Source organism: Lacerta agilis, chromosome 15, assembly GCF_009819535.1.
Source record: "Lacerta agilis isolate rLacAgi1 chromosome 15, rLacAgi1.pri, whole genome shotgun sequence".
Taxonomy (NCBI): Eukaryota; Metazoa; Chordata; class Lepidosauria; order Squamata; family Lacertidae; genus Lacerta; species Lacerta agilis.
The window spans coordinates 43,379,655-43,403,036 of record NC_046326.1 but is presented as its reverse complement, the minus strand read 5'-3'; the positions used below and the strand labels follow the sequence as shown (position 1 = coordinate 43,403,036).

The window sequence follows — 23,382 nt, the reverse complement described above, 5'->3', positions numbered from 1 at the left end:
CCCCATCCGCAGCTGCTGCTGCTGCTGCTGCCGGCCTGGGAAGGCTGAGTTTGCACCTCCATGGCCCCCCAAGCGAGCCGGTCCCTCAGCGGAGCGTAGGAGTTGCCACTCGAGGATCCAAAGCGCATCTGAGAGAGAGTCGCTTCCCTGGGCTCAGCATTGACTTGCGGTGCCGTTTGCCCAGTTTGGGAAATTGTGGAGGTCAAAGAGGGGGAAGCCCCAGGTGTTGATGGCCAGGGTGATGGTCAAGACCCCCAGTAAGTTCAGCATGCAGCCAGCTTTGACCTGGGGACACAAGGAGAGGAGATCAGGATGCCAGAAGAGGCCGTAGAGCGAGTCAGACAGATTCTAGCTCAGTTCTGCCTGCACTGACTGGCAGCAGCTCTTCAGGGTTTCAGGAAAGGGGCCTTCTGAACCTGCTCCATAGATACTGGGGACTGAAGCACAGACCTTCTGCATGCCAAGCAGGGGCTCTATCCCACGGAGCCCACAGCACTTCCCTCCCAAAATAAAGTTAAGACCCTAGTCCTCATGATTGCGAATTAAAGGCTGATTTAAATAGGGAACTAGGAAGCTGCCTGATACTTAGCTGTGCCATGGGTCCACTGAGCCCAGAATTGTCTACACTGACAGGCAGCAGTCTTTCCCAACCCTCCCTGGAGATGCTGTGTGGAACTAGACCTGGGACCTTCTGCATGCCAAGCAGGGGCTCTATCCCACGGAGCTACAGCCCTTGCCCCAAGAAAGAGCAGCCATCCTAGATGTGCCTTGATATATCACTGTACTTCCTCCACCTTCCTCTGGGAGGAGGATGGGGGGCAAAGCCTGAATGAGTTGGCTCCGCCCACTGTTGGCCTCTGCCATCGTCCCCACCAGTCTGAATAGGCAACTGGGCGCCACTGCAGGCGGGGCCACTAGAGGGCGCTGGACTTGACACCCACCCATCTCTCTCTGCCACCCCCACCCGAGGTGACGACACTGGCTTTGCGGGGGCTGGACTAGATGACCCCAGAGGGTCCCTTCCAACCCTACAACGCAGTGACGCTCACTCACCATGTCTATGACGCGCAGCTGCCCGTAGGAGAAGACGATGGCGTTGGGAGGGGTGGCCACCGGGAGCATGAAGGCCAGCGAGGCGGAGAGGGTGCAAGGCAGCATCACGTAGAGGGGGTTGAGGCAGATGGCCTGAGCCTGGGGTGGGGGGGGGCAACAAAAGGCAGGAGGAGATGAGGGGGGGGATCTCTGGCTGGACCAGGCCAAAGGGGGCCCAAGAAGCCCACAAGCAGCAGGAACTCTCCAGTTGTCATTCCCCATTGTCTGAGATTCAGGGGTAGACTGTCCCTGGGCATGGAGGTTCTGCTATCACAAGAGACCTCCGTAAGAAGAGCTGGATCAGGACCTAAAGGACCCGTCTAGTCCAGCCTCCTGTCCTCACCGAGGCCGAGCAGATGCCCCAATGGGAAACCCGCAAGCAGGATCCGAGCACGCGAGAAACTCTTCCCTCTTGTGGTCTCTCGCAACTGGCATTCAGAAGCATCGTGGCCTCCAGCTACGGAGGCAGAGCACAGCCCCTGTGGCCACCCATAGCCCTCTCCTTCTTCTCCAAATGTCTCCAGCCCTCTTTGGAACCCCTCCAAGTCGGTGGGCATCGCAGCCTCCTGTGGGAGGGAGTTCCGCAGGTTAACCCCTTTTGCCGCGCTTACCATGGAAGCCAGGATGGGCAGGAAGAGGGTGGTGGTGGCCACGTTGCTGGCGCACTCGGTGAAGACGGCAACCAGCAGGCAGAGCACAAAGGCGATGGCCGGGTGAGGGATGGTCTCCAGGGGGGTCAGCTTGCTCCCCAGCCATTTGGACAGGCCAGACGCCTGGAAGGAAAAAGGACAAGCCGGTTGTGTCACTGATGGCGGAGCAGACAGCGGGCGCAGACCGTGGCTTCTCCCACAAACGTGGCTCCCCTACTCTGCTTCAGCTGAGATTCCTGGAGGGCAGGACTAGACCCTGGAGGTCCAGTTCTAAGGTTCTTATTTCTTATTTCTATTTCTTACCACCCTTCACGGTAAAGTTCTGCGGTGTCTTGCAGTAATTTAAAAAAACCGCAGACTTAAGAGCAACCTACAGCCCCAAGTATAGGGTGGGCTCCCAAAATAATATTGTTGCAGCTGAGCTTCCCAGGGGGTAACAGAGCAGCCACGTCACTCACCCCTTGAGTGGCAGCTCGTGCCAGTTCAGCGCTGCTTGGGCGCCCCCTAGTGCTTTGTATGAGTCATTGCTGATGTTCATCTGAATCAGGTCACTGGGACCTCGTGGGAAAGTGAGAGGCAGTGGCGGTGTAGTGGTTAGAGCATCAGACTAGGAACCAGGGAGAGACCAGGGTTCAAACCCCCCCCCCTTGGGTATAAAGCTCACTGAGTGTGACCTTTGGGCCAGTCCCTCTCCCGCTCAGCCTAACCTACCTCACTGGGTGTTGTGGAGATTAAATGAGGGAGCAGGAGAACCAATCATCATCATCATCATCATCATCATCAGTGCTTTTTTTCTCATTTTGACTCAAGAAAATAACCATTTTATAGTTCAAATTGGGGGGGAAATAAATACAGTAAATGGACAAAAGTACAAAGGATCACAAAATGTTTAGGGGTATGCGTACCCCTGCGCCTCTCCAGAAAAAGCACTAAAAATAATATTAATATATTAATAAGTTAATAATAATAATAATAATAATAATAAAATAATAATAATAATAATAATAATAATAATAATAATAATAATAATAATAATAATAATAGCAGCAGCCGAAGGGGGATCACCTCACTGCCTTTGGCCAAGGCAAAGCCTCCTCCCAAGAGGATGACGATGTTCCAGGGCATCTTCTGATTGACAGTTGGCCAGTCCAGGAGGGCCGGGGTCACCCGGATCTGCCCTACAATGCAAAGGGTCAGTGAGTCCCTGGGGCTGGACTAGATGGCCCTTGGGGGTCCCTCCCACCTCTGCAATCCTGTGAACCACTTGCAGGTTGGGGGAGCAGCATGGGGGCATCATTGCTCACCTCCTGTTGGGGTTCGGCATCTGGGCACCTCCGAGGGGATGAGGAACAGCAGCATCGAAATGAAGATGACCACTGTGGCATCAGTGACGTAGCTGCGGGGAAAGGATGGGCATCGCAGGCGAGGATCAGAAGGCTGAATCGGGCCAGAGGGAGCCCATCTAGCCCAGGCTTCTAGTCTCACAGCGGTCAAATGCCCCATAGAACCTGGGGGTCCAGATAGACTGCCTCTGGAGCTGGAGGTTCTATAAAAGGAGCCTAGCTGCAAAAGGGCCCCCTCTAGCCCAGTTTCCTGCTCTCACTGTGGCCAACCAGATGCCCCCAAGGGAAACCCACAAGCAGGCAGGACATTTCTAGGGCAGGGCAGGAAGGAGCAGGGAAAGTGAGCCCCTCTCTCCTCTCACCTCTCCCCGTCCTTGGAGAAGGCAGCACTCGCCCATCCCGGCATGAAGCCCGGCTCCCGGGTGAACCAGAGGAGCACCAGGATGATGAAGAGGACCAGGACGGTGATTTCGGAGAACTTCATGGGCCCCAGCGCCTGGTGCTGGTTCTTGATGATGCGGTAGGCCATCTTAGAGGCCGCCTTCTCCGAATCATTGATGCCGCACCCAAAGTTCTTCCGGAAGCTGGAAAGGCAGAGAGAAATAAGATGGGGGGGGTTGTGGTTCCCCTGGGGGACAAAACCCGTTTAAGAGAGGCCATTCCCTGCTTCTGGGTCCAGCTCCGTCCCTAGAGACTCGGGGAGCCTCCGTGGTCAGAAGTGCCTTTGACCAAGCACAGCTCCAGCCGCAAAAAAAGTGCCGCAGTCATTTGTGCCCTGGTTCCTTTGAGATTGGATTGCTGCAATGTAGGACTCCCCTCGAGCTCAATCCAGAAGCTGCAATTAGTGCGGGATTCTGCAGCATAATTGCTGGTGGCATTGAGATCTGCTCATCACGAAAGCTCATACCAAGAACAAACTTAGTTGGTCTCTAAGGTGCTACTGGAAGGAATTTATTTTTTATTTTTTATTTTGTTTCGACTATGGCAGACCAACACAGCTACCTACCTGAAACAAGTTCAAGGTGTTACTATATGGGTGCAAACCCTTTTCACAAACTGGGGCCAGTTGACCTGTGAGTTCACCTGACCCCATGCACAGTACGCCCATTTGGCCGCTTCAATCTGCATTGTGATAGGGGCCAAATAAATCCCTGTTCTGCATTTTTAATAAATTGCCCTTTTCGTGTGGCTGCACTTTGGAACTCCCTGCCTATTGATATCCAGCAGGCGTCTTCACTGTACTTTTTTCGGCGCCTGCTCCAGACAATTTCGTTTAGGCAAGCTTGTGCTGATGCTTAGAAATCTGATGCAAGTTTTAATCTGCTTTTAGTCTATTGTTACTTTCACTTATTAAAACATTTAGATTAATCTTTAGGTTTGGTTTAACTATCAAGCAGAGTATAAATTATATGAGAGCACTGATAGATAGATAGATAGATAGATAGATAGATAGCTATGAGCTGGTGTGTGGCTGGCAGAGATTAATGTCTCTCCAACATTGAGTATTGCATAATGCCTTGTGACCAGTCTTTAAAAGAAGACCTAGCCAGCTGGGCAGAGTGAGTGTCCCTGGGCCAAACATATGAACCTCAGCAGCTACCTTAGACCCGCTCACTCTTTGCTCACTTAGCCTTGCATTGTCTGCTCTGGCTGGCAGCAGCTCCTTGGGGGCCTCACCCCCTACCCCAACCCGACTTAGGATCACAGGAAATTGCCTTACACCAGCTGCTCTGCAAAAGTCCGTAGCTGAGGGACAGAGCCCCTGTATTGCATGCAGACGGCTCAGTCCCAACTTCATCTCTCGGTAGGGCTGGGATGGGAGAGACTCCCTGCTGGAAACCCTGGCAATCCATGGCTGCCAGTCAGTGCAGGCAGCCCTGAGATCGATGGGCCCATGGTCTGACTCTGCATAAGGCGTAAGGACCAGAGCGTGGCCTTCTTTTTTACATGCCGGTCTCGGGTGGAGAGACAGGAGGGACCCTCTTCCAGGTGGGTCTCTCCTGCACGCCTCTCCCACCCACCTCGACATCACCCTTGGGTCTCGACTTACTCCACGCCCAGGAACATCAGCAGCAGCCAGACCCAGGAGAGGATCAGCAGGACCACCATGGTGGGGAAAGCGAAGCTGAACCACGAGGCAAAGTTGACCACGTTGCCGTTGTCGGGGAAGAGGCTGGCAAGGAGAAAGGGGAGCCGTGAAATGCGAGCGGCGTTGGCTTGGAGGCGGGGAGGCGGGTCCGCAGTGCATGTCCCGAACCCCGTGCATTTTAATTAGTGCACACTTTCCCCCTCCCCGCAATGGGCGCATTTTGTTCGGTTGCAGAATCGCATCGCAAAGTATGGAGGAATAATAGAATATTCGATTTGGAAGGGATCCCGTGGGTGATCTCGTCCAATGAATCACAGTTAATAATATTGCACCCTGCTTGGATACTTCATGATGGGGCAGTACAGAAATACTTCTGGGATGTGTAGAAAACACTTCTGTACACAAAGAAAAACCCCGCAGCTAAACATTCCCTGACAGGCGGCCAAACCAGTACAACCACGAGAAGAAGAACGAGGGGCTGAAATATGGCAGCTTCTCACCCCTCCCTGGTTCTGAGTCAGGGACTCTTCCTTCTCCTTCTGAGTGTAGCTCAAGCAGAGAAGAAATGGTGGTCATAGAATTGGAAGGACCCCCCCCCCCACAAGAGTAATCTAGTCCACCCCCACTCCCACCTTAAAATCTGCCAAGGAAGCCTCACATCAGGAGAGGCCCCCACCTTCCAAGGGAATCCGTTCCACTCTTGAACAGCTCTTACTCTCAGACAGTTCTTGCTAATGTTCAGTCGGAATCTCCTTTCCTGTTACTTTAGTCCATTGGTTTGAGTCCTCCCCTCCAGAGCAGCAGAAAACAAGCTGGTTCCCTCTGGAGAGGGCTATCGGATCTCCTCTCGGTCTCCACTTTCCCAGGCAAAGCATACCCAGCTCCCTCAAACATTCCTCACCAGGCTTAGTCTCGGTCGCCCTCCTCTGCCCACCTTCCAGCTTGTCAACAACCTTCCTAAACTGAGGCACCCAGAACTGGACACAGTCTTCCAGGGCTGCTCCTTGGTCTGAGCATGTGGGTGCGGCCTAGAATAGCATTTTGGCTGGGTTTTGGTTGGCAGAATCAGTATGAGAAGTGCGGGCTGTGACTACAATGACTGCAAATTCCCCCCTCCCTCTTTAATTCTGAGGCTAGTGCAGAATCCACCCCTGCTTGCCATGGAAGGGGGTGGGGGGAGGCGAGCTGCGCTCTTCCGGGGTCTGTGGGGTGGGGCCTGACTCGGTACTCACTCGTCCATCTGCCCCTTCATCACCAGGTTGGGCGTGGTCCCCGTCAGGGTGGCGATCCCCCCAATGCTGGCCGCGTAACACACCGCGAGGCTCATTCCCTTGCAGAAGGTCAGGTGCTTCTTCTCCAGCTGCTGCTGCTCGCAGGACACTTTCTCCTTCTCCACAGTCACTACGTGCCCGTTTACTGCGGGAGGCGAGAGGGGGAGAGAGGTTGGCCCAAGCAAGGCTGGGGGAGAGGCAGCGGTAGCCTAGTGGTTAGAGCACTGGGCTAGGACCTTGTTTCTTAGTTTAATCCTTTTACATTGTTTTGTGGTATTTTCTGTATTGTGATTTGCTGCTATTTTTATCAATTATAGATAAGTAATTCTTTATTGTAATTGATAAGTGTAAACGGTTTAATTATTACTTACTGATGTTTAATTTTAGTGTTTACTATTGGATTCTAATGCATTGTTGCATATTGCTTTGTTTGGTATTAGTTGTTTATTTTAAAGTTATTGTGACTTTTTATATAGGATCTGATTGTTACTCTTAATGTTTGATTTATTATTATTATTATTATTGTGTGTGTTGGAAGCCACCCAGAGTGGCTGGGACAACCCAGCCAGATGGGCAGGGTATTAATTAATTAATTAATTAATTAATAAACATAATAATAGGAGAGCAGGGATCAACTCCCCAGTCGGGGTGGACTAGGACTGGGTGACCTTGGGGGCCAGTCACTGCCTCTCAGCCTAGCCCACCGCACAGGGTTGTTGTGGGGATGAAATGAAATTGGGGGGGGGGCGGTTTTGCCACTTTGAGCTCCGTGTAGAAGGCAGCAGGAAAGAAATGCAATAAAATGGGTGGGGGGAATTAGAGTCATGGAGGGAGAAGAACATCACCAGTTACCATCCGTGGTGGCTCTGCTCTGCCTCTACAGTCAGAGGCAGCAATGCTTCCGGATGCCAATTGCTGGAAACCCCAGGAGGGGAGGGGGCTCTTGGGCTCAGATCCTGCTTGGGGGCTTCGCTTTTGGTTGGTCTGACTGTGAGAAGAGGAGGTTGGACTAGACAGGCCCTCTATGGCCCGATCCAGCTCTTCCTATGGAACTTCGTTACAATAGCAGAGCCTCCATGCCCAGGGACAGTCTACCTCTGAATACCAGACAATGGGAGCGACAACCAGAGAGAGCCGGATGCCGGCCTAGAAGTTCCCCCTTTGGCCTGATCCTTCTCCAGGGCTCTCCTGATGTCCTTCCGGTGGCTTCAGAGGTGGAGGGCTGACCGACGGTCCTGTACCCCCACCTACCTTGCTGGTGGACGGTCTCCTGCAGCTCAAAGCCTCCATTGACGGTCCCCTTCTTGGCCACGGCCTCCTTGGCCTGCAGCCGCTCCAGCTCGGATCTGTGCAGCTGCTCCAGGACGGCCTGGGCGATGGGCACCATCATGGCGGTGGTGGCCGTGTTGCTGATCCACATGGAGAGGAAGGCGGTGACACCCATGAAGCCCATCAGGAGCCTGCCAGGGATGGAGACAGCGCCTGAGACGGGGGGGGGGGGCAGGAGGCTGGCACTCAGCTCCTCTCCCCATGAGAGCAGGGCGGCTCAGCCCTCCTTGGAGAAGCTGGAGGGTGGAGGCCAAGGGGCCTTCTGCCATGGCCTTTAAGTGTCAGGCTTCGGAGAATAATAATAATAATAATAATAATAATAATAATAATAATAATAATAATAATAATAATAATTTATTTGTACCCCGCCCATCTGGCTGAGTTTCCCCAGCCACTCTGGGCGGCTCCCAATCAAATGTTAAAACGATACAGAAATGGCTCCCTGCCCCACTTTGGCCGTGCATCAGCAGAACAAAGCAATTAGAGTCCCTTACCAGTTTAAGAGTGTTTAATGATCACAGCAAAAGAACAGCGCAGCCATTCTCAGAGTGGCCAAGGGGAGTCAGTTCTCTCTCTCTCTCTCTCTCTCTCTCTCTCTCTCTCTCCCTGTTCTGCGCCTCCTAGCTGTTCCCCTCTCAGCTCTGCCCAGCTGTTGTTTTCCGAACTATGTCCCTCCGCAAACCAATTCTCTAAATCTATGCTGCTCCACTGTTCCTGGGCAGCTTCAGGATCCTGGTCAGAAGCCAGAAGAGGGGGGGGTTCCCACCATCCTCAGTCTGGTCTCTGACATTAAGGATAAAGCAAGGTGCCAGTCCTCATGGCTCTGAATTAAGAGCCAATTTAAAGAGAACTTGGGAACTTATATCATTGGCCCAGCCAGCTCAGTGTTGTCTGCACTGGCTGGCAGCAAACACTCCAGGGGGGAGGACAGCGGTTGACCCTGTACCTTCTGCATGCAAAGCAGCTGCTCTGCCAATGAGCTAAGGAGCAGAGGGAGCTGGCTTATGTCGAGTCAGCCCAACTAGCTTGGGATTTCCTGTACTGACTGGCAGCAGCTCTCCAGGGTTTCAGACTGGGAGACCGGAGATGCTACCAGGGATCGAACCTGGGGCCTTCTGCATTCAAACCAGATGCCCTCCTGCTGAGCCACAGCTCTTCTCATACAAGATTCCAGTCCTCGTGGATCTGAACTCGGGGCTGATTTAAATACGGAGGAAACTGCCTTACACCGAGTCAGGCATGGTGCTGCTTGCACTGACTGGCAGCAGCTCTTCAGGGACCTAGAGGCAGGGGAGATTTATCCCAGCCCGAGATGGTGACCCCACTAGGGATTGAACCATGCAAAGCAGGTGTGGTGCCCTGAATCTGGGCCGCCTTCAGAGCCCCCCCCCCCCGCCCTTCCTCATTCCCTCTCTCCAGGCAGCGCGACTCACAGGCCTGGCCGGACCCCGATGAGCAGCAGGACGCGGAGGGCGATGCGCTTGTGCAGGTCCCAGTGTTCCACTGCGATGGCCACCAGCAGCCCCCCGATGAAGAGCATGTTGGTGTCCTTCAGGTACTCCATGCACACCTGTGGGGAAGGAGGGGGGTGTTAAGGGTTTAATAAAGCCTGTGTTTGAACGCTTTGTATGTAACATGCTCTGCAGAGAGCTTTGCATCAGGCAGGAGGTTAAACTCTAGGTAAATGCGGCAAGCAGAGGCTCGGTGAGTAGGCTGAGTGGTGGCGTCACAGTAAGAGATGGAACCACCAGCAGCACCAGCGGCAGTGTTTAGGAGCTCTCTCCGAGACCAGAGAGAGGATAGATCCTGGACTGAATTGAGGACTTAAAGAAGACTGACCCCATTGCTAGTTTGTTTAGAGCAATGTGTTACTTTGCGTTTTGCAACTTTCTGTTTTGTAACTAGTTTAAGACTGTTTTGCAGTAAATCTTTTTGGAACTTTTTCTTGTGGCGGAGAGCACTCCTTTCTACTCCGCACAAGGTCCAGATCAGGGATTCATTTTGCAGCAGGGGGGCATCGTCAGCCAGGAGAGGATAGATAGATAGATAGATATTCTTTATTCGGCTATAAGCCTACAAGGTAAAACAAATCAATAAATAAAACGGCATTTTACATTCTAAAATATCAACTAAAATATTTCAACGCATAATCTCCTTCGCATTACTTACAATCTCTAGATGTATCGTATTAAGGCCTTGAAGATAAAGATGGTGCATAGAGTTTACTAGATTTTTAATAGTCATGCAGCATTCCATGAAGTCTTTTATATGAAAGAACTGAAATCAGGAATCTGGCAACCTGTAATGTTCTATAAGAGTCTATATCCTGGAGTAGATAAGCTAGATGCAATTCAGGTGGTTTAGCAACAATTTCCAGAATGATTGAACTCAGAATCCTTGATCGGGGAACACTGTATAATGGGCAATTAAACAAGATATGGTAAAGGGATTCTATTGATTTGTTATCACATGCGCATAAAACAGAGGTTTTACCGTTAGAAAATCTATTGCTCAGAACATTTGAGGGGAACACATTAAATCTGGCTCTAACGAATGCGAATCTGTGCGACGCAACCGGTAAGGTAGACAGATACCTCTTAGCACTGAGCCAGAATTTCTAGGTCACTTACTGATTAATAAAAATACTGAAATTTATATGCCACTTGATAATGAAGAAAACCAAACAAATCTCAAAATGGTTTCCAAAAAACAATAAGACATTAATATTACCCATAAGAAGTAACATCAGTAATTTAAGACTTTCAAAAAAAAAAAAAAAAAACAGATTAAAACTCACACCACCTTTCTAAATACCTGAATTGAAGGTCTGATTTAAAGAGGAACAGAGGAAGCTGCCTTTACACTTAATCACTGCAGTGGTCGTCCATCTAGCTCAGTACTGTCCACTCTGACTGGCAGCTGCTCTCCAGGGTTGCTAGGAAGAGGTCTTCCCAGGCCCTCTGGAGACACTAGGGATCCTGCATTATGCATGCAAAGCAGTTGTCCTGCTACAGAGCTACAGCTATTCTGAAAACGAATTAAGATTCTAGTCCTCCTGAAGGCCTAATTAAAATAGAAAGACTAGAAACTGCCTTATACATTGGTTCATCTTGGCTCAGTTTTGTGTCCGCTGACTGGCAGGGGCTCTCTGGGGATTGAACCAGGGCCTTCTGCATGCCAAGCAGATGCTCTCCCGCTAAGCTGCAGCCCCTGGGGGGTTATTGAGGGCCATGCTTGATGTTCTCCCCTGCCTGGGACTGAGTTGTAATCCGGGTGGCTTTGATGGCTTTGTGGGAGCCGACTGAAATTAAATCCTTCGAAGACAGAGCTCTGGCTGGGTTGGGATGGCATGGGGTTGGCGGACCAATTCCCTTCTCTTGCGGGGACTCAATTAGTGCCAGCGCCTTCTATTAAGAGTTTGGGCGTAATCCTTGACGCCTCCCTTTCCATGGAGGCGCAGGTTGCAGCAACAGCCAAGGCGACATTTTCCCATCTTCGCCGTATCAAGCAGTTGGTCCCTTACCTTTCCCACCCCGACCTGGCCACAGTGATCCATGCGACGGTCACCTCCAGGCTTGACTACTGTAACTCGCTCTACGCGGGGCTGCCCTTGAAACTGTCCCAGAAACTCCAGCGGGTGCAGAATGCTGCAGCGAGGCTCCTCACGGGGTCCTTGCCATGGGAACATATTCACCCAGTGCTTTACCAGCTGCACTGGCTCCCGGTGGAGTACCGGGTCAGGTTTAGGGTGCTGGTTTTGACCTTTAAAGCCCTCGTACTTACAGGACCGCCTCTCCTGGTATGTTCCGCAGAGGTCCATGAATAATAACAGCTTAAAGGTCCCAGACTATCCGCCACCAGAGCCAGGGCCTTTTCAGTGGCGGCTCCGACCTGGTGGAATGCTCTGCCCCATGAGACTAGGGCCCTGCAGGACAGAGCTATTCCGCCTGGCCTTCAATTTGAATTAGCCCGATCCTCTATTCCCTTTTCCCTTTCCTTTTCTATGAAGAAATCCTTTCTGGGACCCCACATTTAAATTCTTCCCTGGTCTCCTTGCTGGCCCTAGCAGTGGCGGAGCTTCATGCTCCAGCACCGGGGGTGGGAAGCAGGCGGGGGCGGGGCTGGCACACGTTCTGGGAGTGGGTCATGCCGCCTGCAGAGGTGGGGCGCACATTCTGGGGGCAGGGCATGCTGCGATGGAACCCTATCGGGATCCCGCTGCCAGGGCACCCTGCCCTTCCTATACCAGTGGGCCCTAGTAGGACAAACCTGGCTAGTTAGCCCTGGTGATCCTTTGATGTGTACTGAATGGGGTTCCCCCCCCCCAAAAAAAATGACCCCTGAATTTTTGAATTTTATTGATATTGATGCTGCATTTATGTTGTATTTTATGCTGTTTTTATGTTGCATTTTTAATCAATGTTTTATATTTTCTGTTAGCCGCCCTGAGCCCGGTTTTTAAACTGGGAAGGGCAGGGTATAAATAAAAATAAATTTATTTATTTATTTATACTACTAACAGAGGGCGCCAGGTCATGGCAGCCCTGCATGGCAGTCCAGTTGCAAAGCCAAGGGCCTCTTTGGTCCGGCCGTCTCCTTACCGTGGTGGAGTCCATGATGCCCATGAGCGGGAAGAGGATGACGGGCAGCAGAGCAGTGACGGCCAAGGGCAGAGCCTCTGTGCACCAGAAGAGCGCCATCAGGATGATGGTGTAGCCGCATTGCGCTTCCTGCAAGGGAGAGGCAGGAGAAATGAGCTCATCGCTGGAGGGGTTGCCTAAAACTCAGTGCATGTCATCTATTGGGGGGTGGAGGAATGTAAGCTGCTGCAAGACTCTCAGAATTTAATCTTGACAGAAATGAGAAATGTTACCAAAGGAACCAAGGTCCAAAATTAATGTTACTGGGTATTTGGGGGGCACCTTGTCAAAAGCAGTGGGGGTACTCTCACTTTTCTACTCATATTGAAATGTTGTTGTTTAGTCGTTCAGTCGTGTCCGACTCTTCGTGACCCCATGGACCAGGCACTCCTGTCTTCCACTGTCTCCCGCAGTTTGGTCAGACTCATGTTAGTAGCTTCGAGAACACTGTCCAACCATCTCGTCCTCTGTCGCCCCCTTCTCCTTGTGCCCTCCATCTTTCCCAGCATCAGGGTCTTTTCTAGGGATTCTTCTCTTCTCATGAAGTGGCCAAAAGATTGGAGCCTCAACTTCAGGATCTGCCCTTCCAGTGAGCACTCAGGGCTGATTTCTTTAAGGATGGATAAGTTTGATCTTCTTGCAGTCCATGGGACTCTCAAGAGTCTCCTCCAGCACCATAATTCAAAAGCATCAATTCTTCGGCGATCAGTCTTCTTGATGGTCCAGCTCTCACTTCCATACATTACTACTGGGAAAACCATAGCTTTAACTATACAGACCTTTGTCGGCAAGGTGATGTCTCTGCTTTTTAAGATGCTGTCTAGGTTTGTCATTGCTTTCCTCCCAAGAAGCAGGCGTCTTTTAATTTCGTGACTGCTGTCACCGTCTGCAGTGATCATGGAACCCAAGAAAGTGAAATCTCTCACTGCCTCCATTTCTTCCCCTTCTATTTTCCAGGAGGTGATGGGACCAGTGGCCATGAGCTTAGTTTTTTATGTTGAGCTTCAGACCATATTTTGCACTCTCCCCTTTCACCCTCATTAAAAGGTTCTTTCAATGAGACCAAACTTAGATGCACAAAATGTTTAGGGGTATGCGTCCCCCTGCGTCCCCCCCCCAGAAAAAAAAAGCACTGGTCAAAATAATTGGTCTCATATATGATCTTGGCAGCACAATTAGTCATCGCAACTCAACGGAAAACAGCCCAAAATATTACACTGAGCATTTGGTGGGATTCACTTTGGAATATTGTTATTCTTATTTCCACCACTACAATTCTATGATTCTATTTATTATTGTTAATCTGATTTATATACCACCCTTTAGCCAAAGATTGTCCCGACAGAGGTCATTATAGAAAGCGAACCAGGCAGTTTCTGTGCCAAAGCCAGGCTGGAACCTCAATTGAAATCGATCTAGAAATTCAATTTCCGCTAACAGCACCTGGATTTGGTCATTGTTGTTGTTCAGTCGTTCAGTCGTGTCCGACTCTTCGTGACCCCATGGGCCAGAGCACGCCAGGCATGCCTATCCTTCACTGCTTCCCGCAGTTTGGCCAAACTCATGCCAGTCGCTTCGAGAACACTGTCCAACCATCTCATCCTCTGTCGTCCCCTTCTCCTTGTGCCCTCCATCTTTCCCAACATCAGGGTCTTTTCCAGGGAGTCTTCTCTTCTCATGAGGTGGCCAAAGTACTGGAGCCTCAACTTCAGGATCTGTCCTTTGGTCATTACAGAGCTACAATGGAGAAAATCGCGCAAAGATTGCAATTTCAGTGACTTCTTTGTGACATGCACAATGGGACCATCTTTTTCAAGATAACTGTTGGCACAAGCCTGGCAAATCTGGAACTTGATAATCAGATAACACCGATATTCCTTACTTGGACTTTGTTATTTTAACCCACGTGCAACTGTGCTCATTTTATGTGCCTGTTTTTATCGTTTTGTTTTTCATCCTTTACCTTTCACCTGTTGACATAACTGTTCTTTCTGTTTTATATACATTATAAAATGAAATAAATAATAATAATAAACCAAAAAATGTGGGGAGGGGAAGGGAGTTTGGCAAAGGGTCCATGTCTGTATCAGTGTCTGGGAGGGCAGAAGGAGCAGGAGATTTTGCAAAGCAAGACACTTTGCAGAGCCAGAATGGCATAGTGGTTAGTGTGTTGGCCTAGGGCCCGCCTGGGAGACCAGGGTTCGAATCCCCACTCAGCTGCGAAGCTCTTGCTGGTTGTGATCAATGCACACTTTATTTAAGACTTCCCCCAAAGCAACCTGGGAACTATAGTTTACCTCTCACAGAGCTACCATTCCCAGTACCTTTGGGGGGAGGGGTTCCCAGGGTTCTTGTGGGAGGAGTTGAATACAAGTGCTTGAAATGTGTAGAGTTGGGCTTCCATATTGGCTATTACACTCCGGTTATAAATGTGTGTGGCCAATTTGGCCTGCAGGTGGTGATCTTGGTGCACGTCACTCTGCTTTGGTTACAATAAATAACTGGGGAGTCCCTGAAATGGCCCAGAAATTGGGGGGGGGTGTTAAGGGGGAAGGTTTTCTTTCTTTCTTTCTTGGGCTCCACATTCACAACAACCCTGCGAGGTAGAGTGATTCCCCTTATTGGCAAATGAGAGGGTGTGGCTTTCCTGAGGATGCCATGCTATGCTTGGGGGGGGGGGAGAGAAGGAAGTTGCCAGCTGTCTCTGTTTTCAGCTGTGCCTCAGATTCCTCCCCCTCCCCCCAAAAGGTTTCACTGAATTATTTGTTTTTAAGCTTTGTAGCTGGAGATTGTGGCTGAGATTCACCACCCCAGGTAGAGAGGAAAGGTGGGCAAGGCTGCTTGCCTGTTGCAGGTCATGTTCTCTCTCTCTTTTTTGAGGGGGAAGGATGGGCCTCTCATCTCTAAGGACATCATGATCAGGGCGGTGGGCCCGTCTAATCCTGCATCCTGTTCTGACAGTGGCCAAATACCTCCAAATAATCTAGATAGACTACCTCTGGGCCTGGAGGTTCCATCGGAATGTAATAAGAGCCTGCTGGATCAGGCCAAAGGGGGCCCATCTAGTCCAGCCTCTTGCTCTCACAGTGGCCGATCAGATGCCCCAAAGGGGCATCCGAGTGCAACCGAGTATGCTCCAACTGTTGTTCCCCATTATCTTGTATTCAGAGGTAGACTGTCACTGGACATGGAGGTTCTGCTATCACAGTGGACCTCCTTAGGAAGAACCTGGGTGGATCAGGTCAGTGGTCCACCTAGTCCAGCCTCCTGTTCCTACAGTGGCCAACCAGGTGCCCCCAAGGGAAACCCACAAGCAGGGTCTGAGTCTGAGCACAAGAGCAACACTCTCCTCTCCTGCAGTTTCTAGGAACTGGTATTCTGAAACCTCCGGAACAAGACAGATCCAGCCCTCCTTTCTTTGGGCCGTGGACCATGAAGCCTCTTTTGTTTCTCTAAATTGTTGTGTTGTTCTCTGTCTTGGCTCGGGATCCTGCTTCCTGCGTAGCAACAGAGCGAGAGACAGGTGAAGAACTGCATGAAACCAACAGCCTCTTATCAGCCACATCATCCCCATGGATCTCTGTTTTCCTTCTCCTCAGCTGACATCAGCACAATGCTCCGTTTTATTGCCCATTCTGCGGCACGAGCGTGCTGCCAAGGGCGCAAGGGTTCACCGCCCGCCCCGCAGGGTTGGTGTTTCTCCTCCCCTGTTGCCACCCGAGATGGGTCTCTCGCTGGAAGAAAACCCTGATGCCGTCAAGGCTAAACAGCCACAGAATCATAGAATCGTAGGTCTGGAGGTGTCTAACCTGCTGAAATGCAGAAATTGCAGCTAAGGAATCCCTGGCAGACGGTCGTCCTTGGATCACTTTCCACGGGAAGTTCTTTTTTTGGAATTTGACTCCCCTGGAGCCAGAGGCAGTGTAGTGCAGTGGTTAGAGTGTTGGACTAGGACCTGGGAGAGACCAGGGTTCAAATCTTGCCACTCTGTCATGATGCTCACTGGGTGGGCCTTGGGGGCCAGTCACTGCCTTTCAGCCTAACCTACCTCACAGGGCCGTTGTGAGGATTAAACAAGGAGGGGGGGAGTACCATGTAGGCCAGCTTCAAGCTCCCTGGAGAAAAAGCTGCAATATAAATGCAATCGATAATCACAGAATCATAGAATTGTAGGGTTGGGAGGGACCCCAGCGGTCATCTAGTCCCACCCGCTGCAATGCAACAACAACAGATAAATGGAAACCGAAGGATATTAGGGTGGTCCTATCCTTTGCCTCTAGGAAAGAAGGTCGGAGGCATTCCTTGGCTGAGGGCCATGATATTTCAGCAGGCTTGCAAGTGGATTTTAATTGTGTCTCGTGGACGTGATTTAGGAGGCACTGCCTGGTTGTTTTGGCCCTCTTGTTTGGTGAGTTTTATTGGCTCAAGGCAGAAACAACTTTCGCTGATTTACACAACCTCATTTATGGTCAATCACCGCTTTACAGCTGCTTTATCACGTTGGCAGATGTGGCCTGTGGTGGATGAGTAATGAGCAGTTCTGGGTTTGCTTTTAAAACGGAACTGTTAACTCTGGCCTGTGCAGAACTTGCTTTTCGCTACGACGAGAGGCAGAAGAAAACCTCCCTTGCTGGGAGATCCAGGGCCGACAAAAGAAAGGACTCTTTCACGCAGCATGGCGTTAAACTCTGGAACTCCCTGCCACAGGAGGAACCTCATCTTGTAAAGTAAACCTATACCCCGGCTCCCTTTTTAATTGTCTTTTTCTAAACCGCAGCTCATCAACAGTTTGGGCCTCACAGAGCATCTCTGGGGTCTCAGGCAGAAGTCATCACCTTAGGTTATTTATATATATATATTAAAAAATGGACATGTTGAGGCTATTTCACCTTGGCTCTTCTGTATGCAAGGGGCTCTAACACTGAGCTAAGGCCCTTCTTCACAAAATACCCCCAGGTGTTTCCTCTTGAAACCAGCCCTTTGCCTGAACTCATGAGGACTAGAATCTTACTTTAGTTACAGGCCCACCCCTCGGTGGCTGAGCTCCAGCTTTGCATACAGAAGGCCCCAAGTTCAGTCCGCGGTGGCATCTGCAAGTAGGGGCTGCAAAAGACTCTCTTCCTGAGAGCCCGGGAGCTGCTGCCAGCCAGAGTCTGCAATACTGAGCTGAGTGGGCCAAGGGTCTGGCTTGGAAGAAGCCCACTTCCTCAGTCCCTATTTGAATCAAACCTTAACTCAGAACCATAAGGACCAGAATCTTGAGTTGGGACGAGGCAGAGGAGAACCTGCAGGTAATAAAGGATGAGCCAATTTCTGGCGCTGCTGGCGTGGAAACAGGAGATCAGGTTAGTCATGGACTCTTCTGGTGTCCTCGGAGCAAAGAGGCGAACTCTGCCCCCTTAAAGTGTAACTTCTGTCTGCCCAGCCTCTGCCGCCCTCTTGACCCCGGCAGAGCTGGCAGGGGTCAAAGCATCCCAGGCTTAAAAATTGATAGACGGCTCTCCCACGCTCCCTCGTCACCTTCTTTGTGGGTTGAAAGAGACCATGCAGGACTTTGGTTTAAGGAGGGCCATCGCCCAGGGGCAGAACAGCTGCTTGGCATGCAGAAGGTTCAACCCCTGGTGGCCTCTTCAGGTCGGACTGGGGAGAGCACTCCTGTGAAACCCTGGAGCAGGCATAGGCAAACTTGGCCGTCCAGATGTTTTGGGACTAGAACTCCCATCATCCCTAGCTAGCAGGACCAGTGGTCAGGGATGATGGGAGTTGTAGTCCCAAAACATCTGGAAGGCCGAGTTTGCCTATGCCTGCCCTGGAAAATCAGTACTGAGCAAGACAGACAAGTGGCTCTGACTCGGTATAAAGCAGATTCCTATTTAAACCAGAACCATGAGGACCAGAATCAAAGAATTGTAGAGTTGGAAGAGATCCCTAGGATCATCTAGTCCAACCCCCTGCAATGCAGGAATATGCAGCTGTTCTTTATGGGGATCAAACCTGCCACCTTGGCATTATTCAGCAGCACACTCTAAACAACTGAGCTATCCAGGCTGACTTGTTTCAAGCTTTAGGAGGGTGAATAAGAGCTTCATGCCAGAGCACCTGACGTGCAGAAGGTCCCAGGTTCAACTCCCAACAGCATCTCCAGGCAGGGCTACTGAAATCTCTCATCTGAAAGCCTAGGGAGTCACTGCCAGTCAGTGTAGGCAATGCTGAGGTAGATGGACCAATGGCCAGATTCAGCCTTAAGCAGTTTCCTACGTTCCTATTGAAACCACCCATTTATCTAGAACCATGAGGACTAGAATCTTACTATGTTTTAGTGGGATGAACCAGGCAGCTGTGCTAGAGCACCTGCTTTCACAAAGGCTCCAGGTTCAATCCCCAATGGCGTCTCCAGGTAGGGCTGGGGGAGACCCCCTGACTGAAATCCTGGGGAGCTACTGCCGGTCTGTGCAGACAGTACTGGTACCTAAGAACATAAGCAGAGCCTGCTGGATCAGGCCACTGGCCCATCTGGTCCAACCTCCTGTCCTCACAATGGCCAACCAGATGCCCCAATAGGAGACCCCCAGGGCCCAAGAACAAAAGCCACTCTCCCCTCCTGCACTTTCCAGCTACTGGGATTCAGAAGCAGGGCTGCCTCCAACCATGGATGCAGAGCTGAGCCGTCCTGGCTAGCAGCCCCCAAGAGCCCTCTCCTCTTCCATGATTTTGTCCAATCCTCTTAAAGCCATCCCAGTTGATGGCCATCACTGCCTCCTGCGACAGGGAGTCCCACAGTTTAACGATGCTCCGTGTGAACGACGCACCTTCCTTTCATCTTCCCTGAATCTAGATGGACCCCTTGAGGCAGATTCCAATGTTCCTGGAGGCCAATTTGGGGAGGTGGGAAAAGTGAGCATCTCTGCTCTGCAGCTCAAACTTAGCACTGAAGAAGCTTCCCAAAGTGGTGGGTGTCGTGCTCTCAGAAAGATTCAGGGGATCATCTCAGGGGGCAAGGAAGAAGCCACAGCTACTGCCACACAAGGAGTGTGGCCTAGTGGTTAGGTGTGTCAAGCTGAGACCTGGGAGACCAGGGTCCCCAATCCCCGCTCCTGGGACCTTCCTATCCAAAGGTCAGGTGGGATTTTGCAGGGGGTAGGGGGTGTCCTCCCCTGAATCAAGGCTTGGCCCATCCGGCCCAGGGAACCCTCTCTCCGGTCCATTTGCCCAGCATTCATTCCTTTTGGCACCTTCCCTGTGGCCGGAGTCCTTTCACACCTCGAGGGCAAGACGGGGAGTGAGCTGGAAGGGCTCCGAGCAGGAAAACTGAGCGTCCAGATTGGGAGCTGGCTGCTGTTATGCTCCACAGTCAGGCTGCTTACGTAATTGGGAAATGGGCACGAAGGCGGCAGCAGAGTTCAACGGAAGGAGGTGGTCCTGCTAAAAATGCCGTCCTGTGCCCAAATTGCTCCAGATCCATGGGGACTAGAATCTTGCAAGGGGTGGGGTTTTAAAGGAAAGGACCATAGCTCCGTGACAGAGCACCTGCTTCGCCTGCAGAGGGTCCCAGGGTCAGTTGCTAGTGGCAGGGAGTGCCTGGGGAAAGCTGCTGCCAGCTGGAGAGCTGCCGCTATCCAGTGCAAGCACCACTGGGTGGGGAACAAATGTCTGACTCGTGTGTTCTTTGGGGGTTGGACTAGATCAGTGTTTTTCAACCTTTTTTGGGCAAAGGCACACTTGTTTCATGAAAAAAATCACGAGGCACACCACCATTAGAAAATGTTAAAAAAAATTAACTCTGTGCCTATATTGACTATATATAAAGTAATTCTCTTGAATAGGAATCAAATAAACACAAATCTTTTGAATTTTTCAATTTTCCCCACGGAACACTAGGCAACATCTCGAGGCACACTAGTGTGCTGCGGAACAGTGGTTGAAAAACACTGGACTAGATGACCCTTGGGATGCCTTCCAACTCTACCATTCTATGATTCTTAACACACTACAGTTCCCAGGATTCCTTCATGGGAGGGGATCATGTGCTACCAAAGAATGGTGTAGTTTCTCTTCTCCAAAACAGCTGGATTTTACCTGCTGTTTCAGGCTTCAAGCTGTTTTTTCTTTCCTCTTAACTTCCCCCTGCTCTGAAGGTTCCAGCATAGGAAGCTGCCTGCCTGGGACTGAGGCAGTGACTCTTTGGGGAGAATACCTGGTGTTGTTACCTAGCACTGCCATTGGGGATTGTACCTGGGGCATTCTCCCATGCCAAACAGGTGCTCAGCACCACTCAGCAACACAGCCCCTTCCCTCAAAGAGGCGCTTTGGACTGGAGCAGGTTGTGGGAGACGGTTCCACGGGTGCCGGGGAGGCGCAATTTGAAAGGCTCCTGCAGCTGCCAAACTTTCTCCCTGGACCCTCCTTGGAATTTGCAGCATCAAGGCCAGTGCATGCAAAACAGAAACCCAGGCTTGACCTTAACCTGTGGAACTCCCTCCCACAAGAGGCAGGGATGGCCACCAACTTGGATGGGCAAATCCATGGAGGAAGAGAAGGCTACCGCTTGTCACGATGGCTATGTTCTCACTCCACTGTGAGAAGGCTGCGGGGGGGGGGGAGTGTTGCACATGGGGAGAGTTCTGTCCTGCACCTTGTGAGCTTCCCTTGGGGGCATCTGGTCAGCCCCTGTAAAGACAGGATTCTGGCTAGAGGGGTCCCCTTTGGCCTGATCCGGCTGCAGCCAGCTGCCTCGTACGTTCTTAAGCATCCAGTCCCTGGAAGCAAGCCTGATCTGCAGTTCCAGCGCCCCCTTTCCCCCCACCTCATAGACTCATCATAGAGGTGGAAGGGACCCCAAAGTTCACCTAGTCCAACCCGCTGCAATGTAAGAATCACCACTAAAGACACTTTGCTCCACCTGCAGGGCTCTTCCACCTTGTTGGTTCCCATTTCATATAGATTCACACCCACCCACACCCACGCTGTGGCCATCTGGTTAGCAGATGCGTGGAGGGCCTCCAATTCCTGTCATTATGTCAAATCACCTGTTGCATCTGCCCTCTGTACAGCACAACACCAACGGGGGCTTATCAGCAGCGTCCTCAGCAGCCACTCCTTCTGCTGAAGAGGCAAGCTGCTTTTCAGGTGCCACAATTTAAGGTGGCTTGCCTCTTCAGCGTGTTCTGGAAACGGCAAAGGAAACATTGCTTCTTCGGGACATGGTGTTCTCTCTCTATTGTTATTGCCAAGGTGGGGGGGGGGTCCTCCCTCTGCAAAGGGACTGTGGTGTCACAACTGCGACCCCCCACTTTTCCTCTGGAAACAAAACCCTGTGCAGCTCAACAGCTGATACTTCGCCCTAAGCACTGCCCATAAAAGAAAATTGTGTCTTGATGGCTTCATTGGTTGGATCCTGCAGCCACTGGGACAGGGCAAGGGAACCTCTCCTTTGCTGGATGACAGGTGGCCCTCTGTCATGGATGCTTGAGATTCCTGCATTGCAGGGGGTTGGGCTAGATGACCCTCGGGGTCCCACCCAGCTGTACAATTCTAGGATTCTGTGAATCCTCAACGACTCTCCTTTTCTATGGCAGAGGCACAGGACCCAGAGAGCGACTTACCTTGTAAGGCAGGAGCAGGGGCAGGGGGAGAAAGAGGAAGGGGGTCAGCAGGACGATCAGGTAGTTCCTGTGCGCCAGAATCTCCCTCCACATGATGATGGGGGACGGTGCCTGCTCGGGGCCGAAAGGAGCTCTCGATCTCGCCTCCGGGGCTTTATAAAGGCTCCGGGGCACCTGGCGGCCGACCTTGGCACCTGAGCGCCCGCCTGCCAAGGAAGAAGAACCGGGAGCTTCTCGAAATCTTCCCAGGGAGAAACTCCTGCGCGCTCGCCAAGTTAACTCTTTGGCAGCCTCCCAGTTCAACGCTCTCCGGCGCACACCTGTGACTCAGGTGCGCGGATCTTGTTCTCCAAGTCGGGCTGGCGAAACCCGCCTCCAAGTTCTCACGCGCGGCAGCCGGCAAGAGCCTCGGCAAGGCGGCGGGGCCGCTCCAGTTTGTGGGCGTCTGCTGGCAGCAACTTCTAGGCCAGACTTGCCGCCCCGCAAAAGTGCCGCCCTCCTGAAGTTTGGGGGCGCTGCAGCAGATGCTCCCCGAGACGCATGGGAGGTGTTCCCAAAGATATCGGAAGGAGCACCACCAGGCAGGCTCGATGGGGAGGGAGGATGCACCTCCTGGGCTGTAAGCCGAGATGCAGCCCCAACACACACACACACAGCGCCTTGGCCTGAAACCGTGGGACTCACTGCCACAAGAGGCAGCCGTGGCCACCAACTTGGCGGACTTTGAAAGAGGATTGGGCAGATTCGTGCGGAAGGAGAAGGCCACGGGGGCTACTGTTAGCCCCAATGGCTATGCTCCTTCCACTGTTGGAGGCAGTGAATGCGGGGGTAAGGAGGGTCTGCATTGCCTTTCACACGTTCAGTTCCATCGTGAACTCTTGAATGCTTTCCAGATGTATGAAACTTGTTTGTTTTGCTTTTTAAAAAATTCTGCACGTGTAATTTGAAAATAAAAATGGGCTGCAAGAGGCTTTCTGTATTATTAATATTATGTTTTAGGGGGACCTGTTTTGCTCCTTTTTGCATGCTATCATTCACTGGAGGGAATCAGCTGTCTCTTCCCCCGAGATCAGAGGAGCGGCACAGCCCCTTGCTCTTTCTCCAAAGCCCCCTCCCTGTTTGACAACAACCCTGGGAGGTAGGCAAAGTTCAGATACAGGAATCTGGTCCAACCTCTGCCAACATTACGCATTTGTATTGGTTCTGCGCCAGTCTAACTTTCGGCCCCAGCCACAAAACTTTGGAACTGTAATTGGTCCCGTCCCCCGTCCACCAATCTCCCAGAAAGCTACAGTTAATAGGTTAAACCAAGATGTCTGTAATATAGGAGAGAGGAAGAGGGAGAGGGGGTGTTTATTATGGGATG

General features: G+C 51.5%; 1 protein-coding gene across 1 annotated transcript; it reads right to left on the bottom strand.

The window, feature by feature from the left end:
* Window positions 1-22,203, bottom strand: SLC13A2 (solute carrier family 13 member 2). The gene is made up of 12 exons (XM_033172233.1): window positions 22,017-22,203; window positions 12,376-12,504; window positions 9,208-9,344; window positions 7,697-7,905; window positions 6,407-6,590; window positions 5,136-5,258; window positions 3,448-3,669; window positions 3,047-3,138; window positions 2,808-2,920; window positions 1,704-1,865; window positions 1,054-1,191; window positions 1-285 (listed from the first exon to the last, which is right to left on the bottom strand). Exons 1-12 carry the CDS (start codon window positions 22,107-22,109, stop codon window positions 154-156), a joined length of 1,734 nt encoding a protein of 577 aa, XP_033028124.1. The 5' UTR covers window positions 22,110-22,203; the 3' UTR covers window positions 1-153.
* Window positions 22,204-23,382: the final 1,179 nt, after the last annotated feature.

Bases quoted from the DNA above. Each gene is read 5' to 3' on its own strand.
- SLC13A2 (XM_033172233.1), bottom strand. From the start codon at position 22,109: ATGTGGAGGGAGATTCTGGCGCACAGGAACTACCTGATCGTCCTGCTG. The intron at 2,921-3,046 runs GTGAGCAATGAT...TTTGCATTGTAG, and splicing joins ATGCCGAACCCCAACAGGAG to GGCAGATCCGGGTGACCCCG. The intron at 1,866-2,807 runs GTGATCCCCCTT...TTTTCCTTCCAG, and splicing joins CCTTGGCCAAAGGCAGTGAG to GCGTCTGGCCTGTCCAAATG.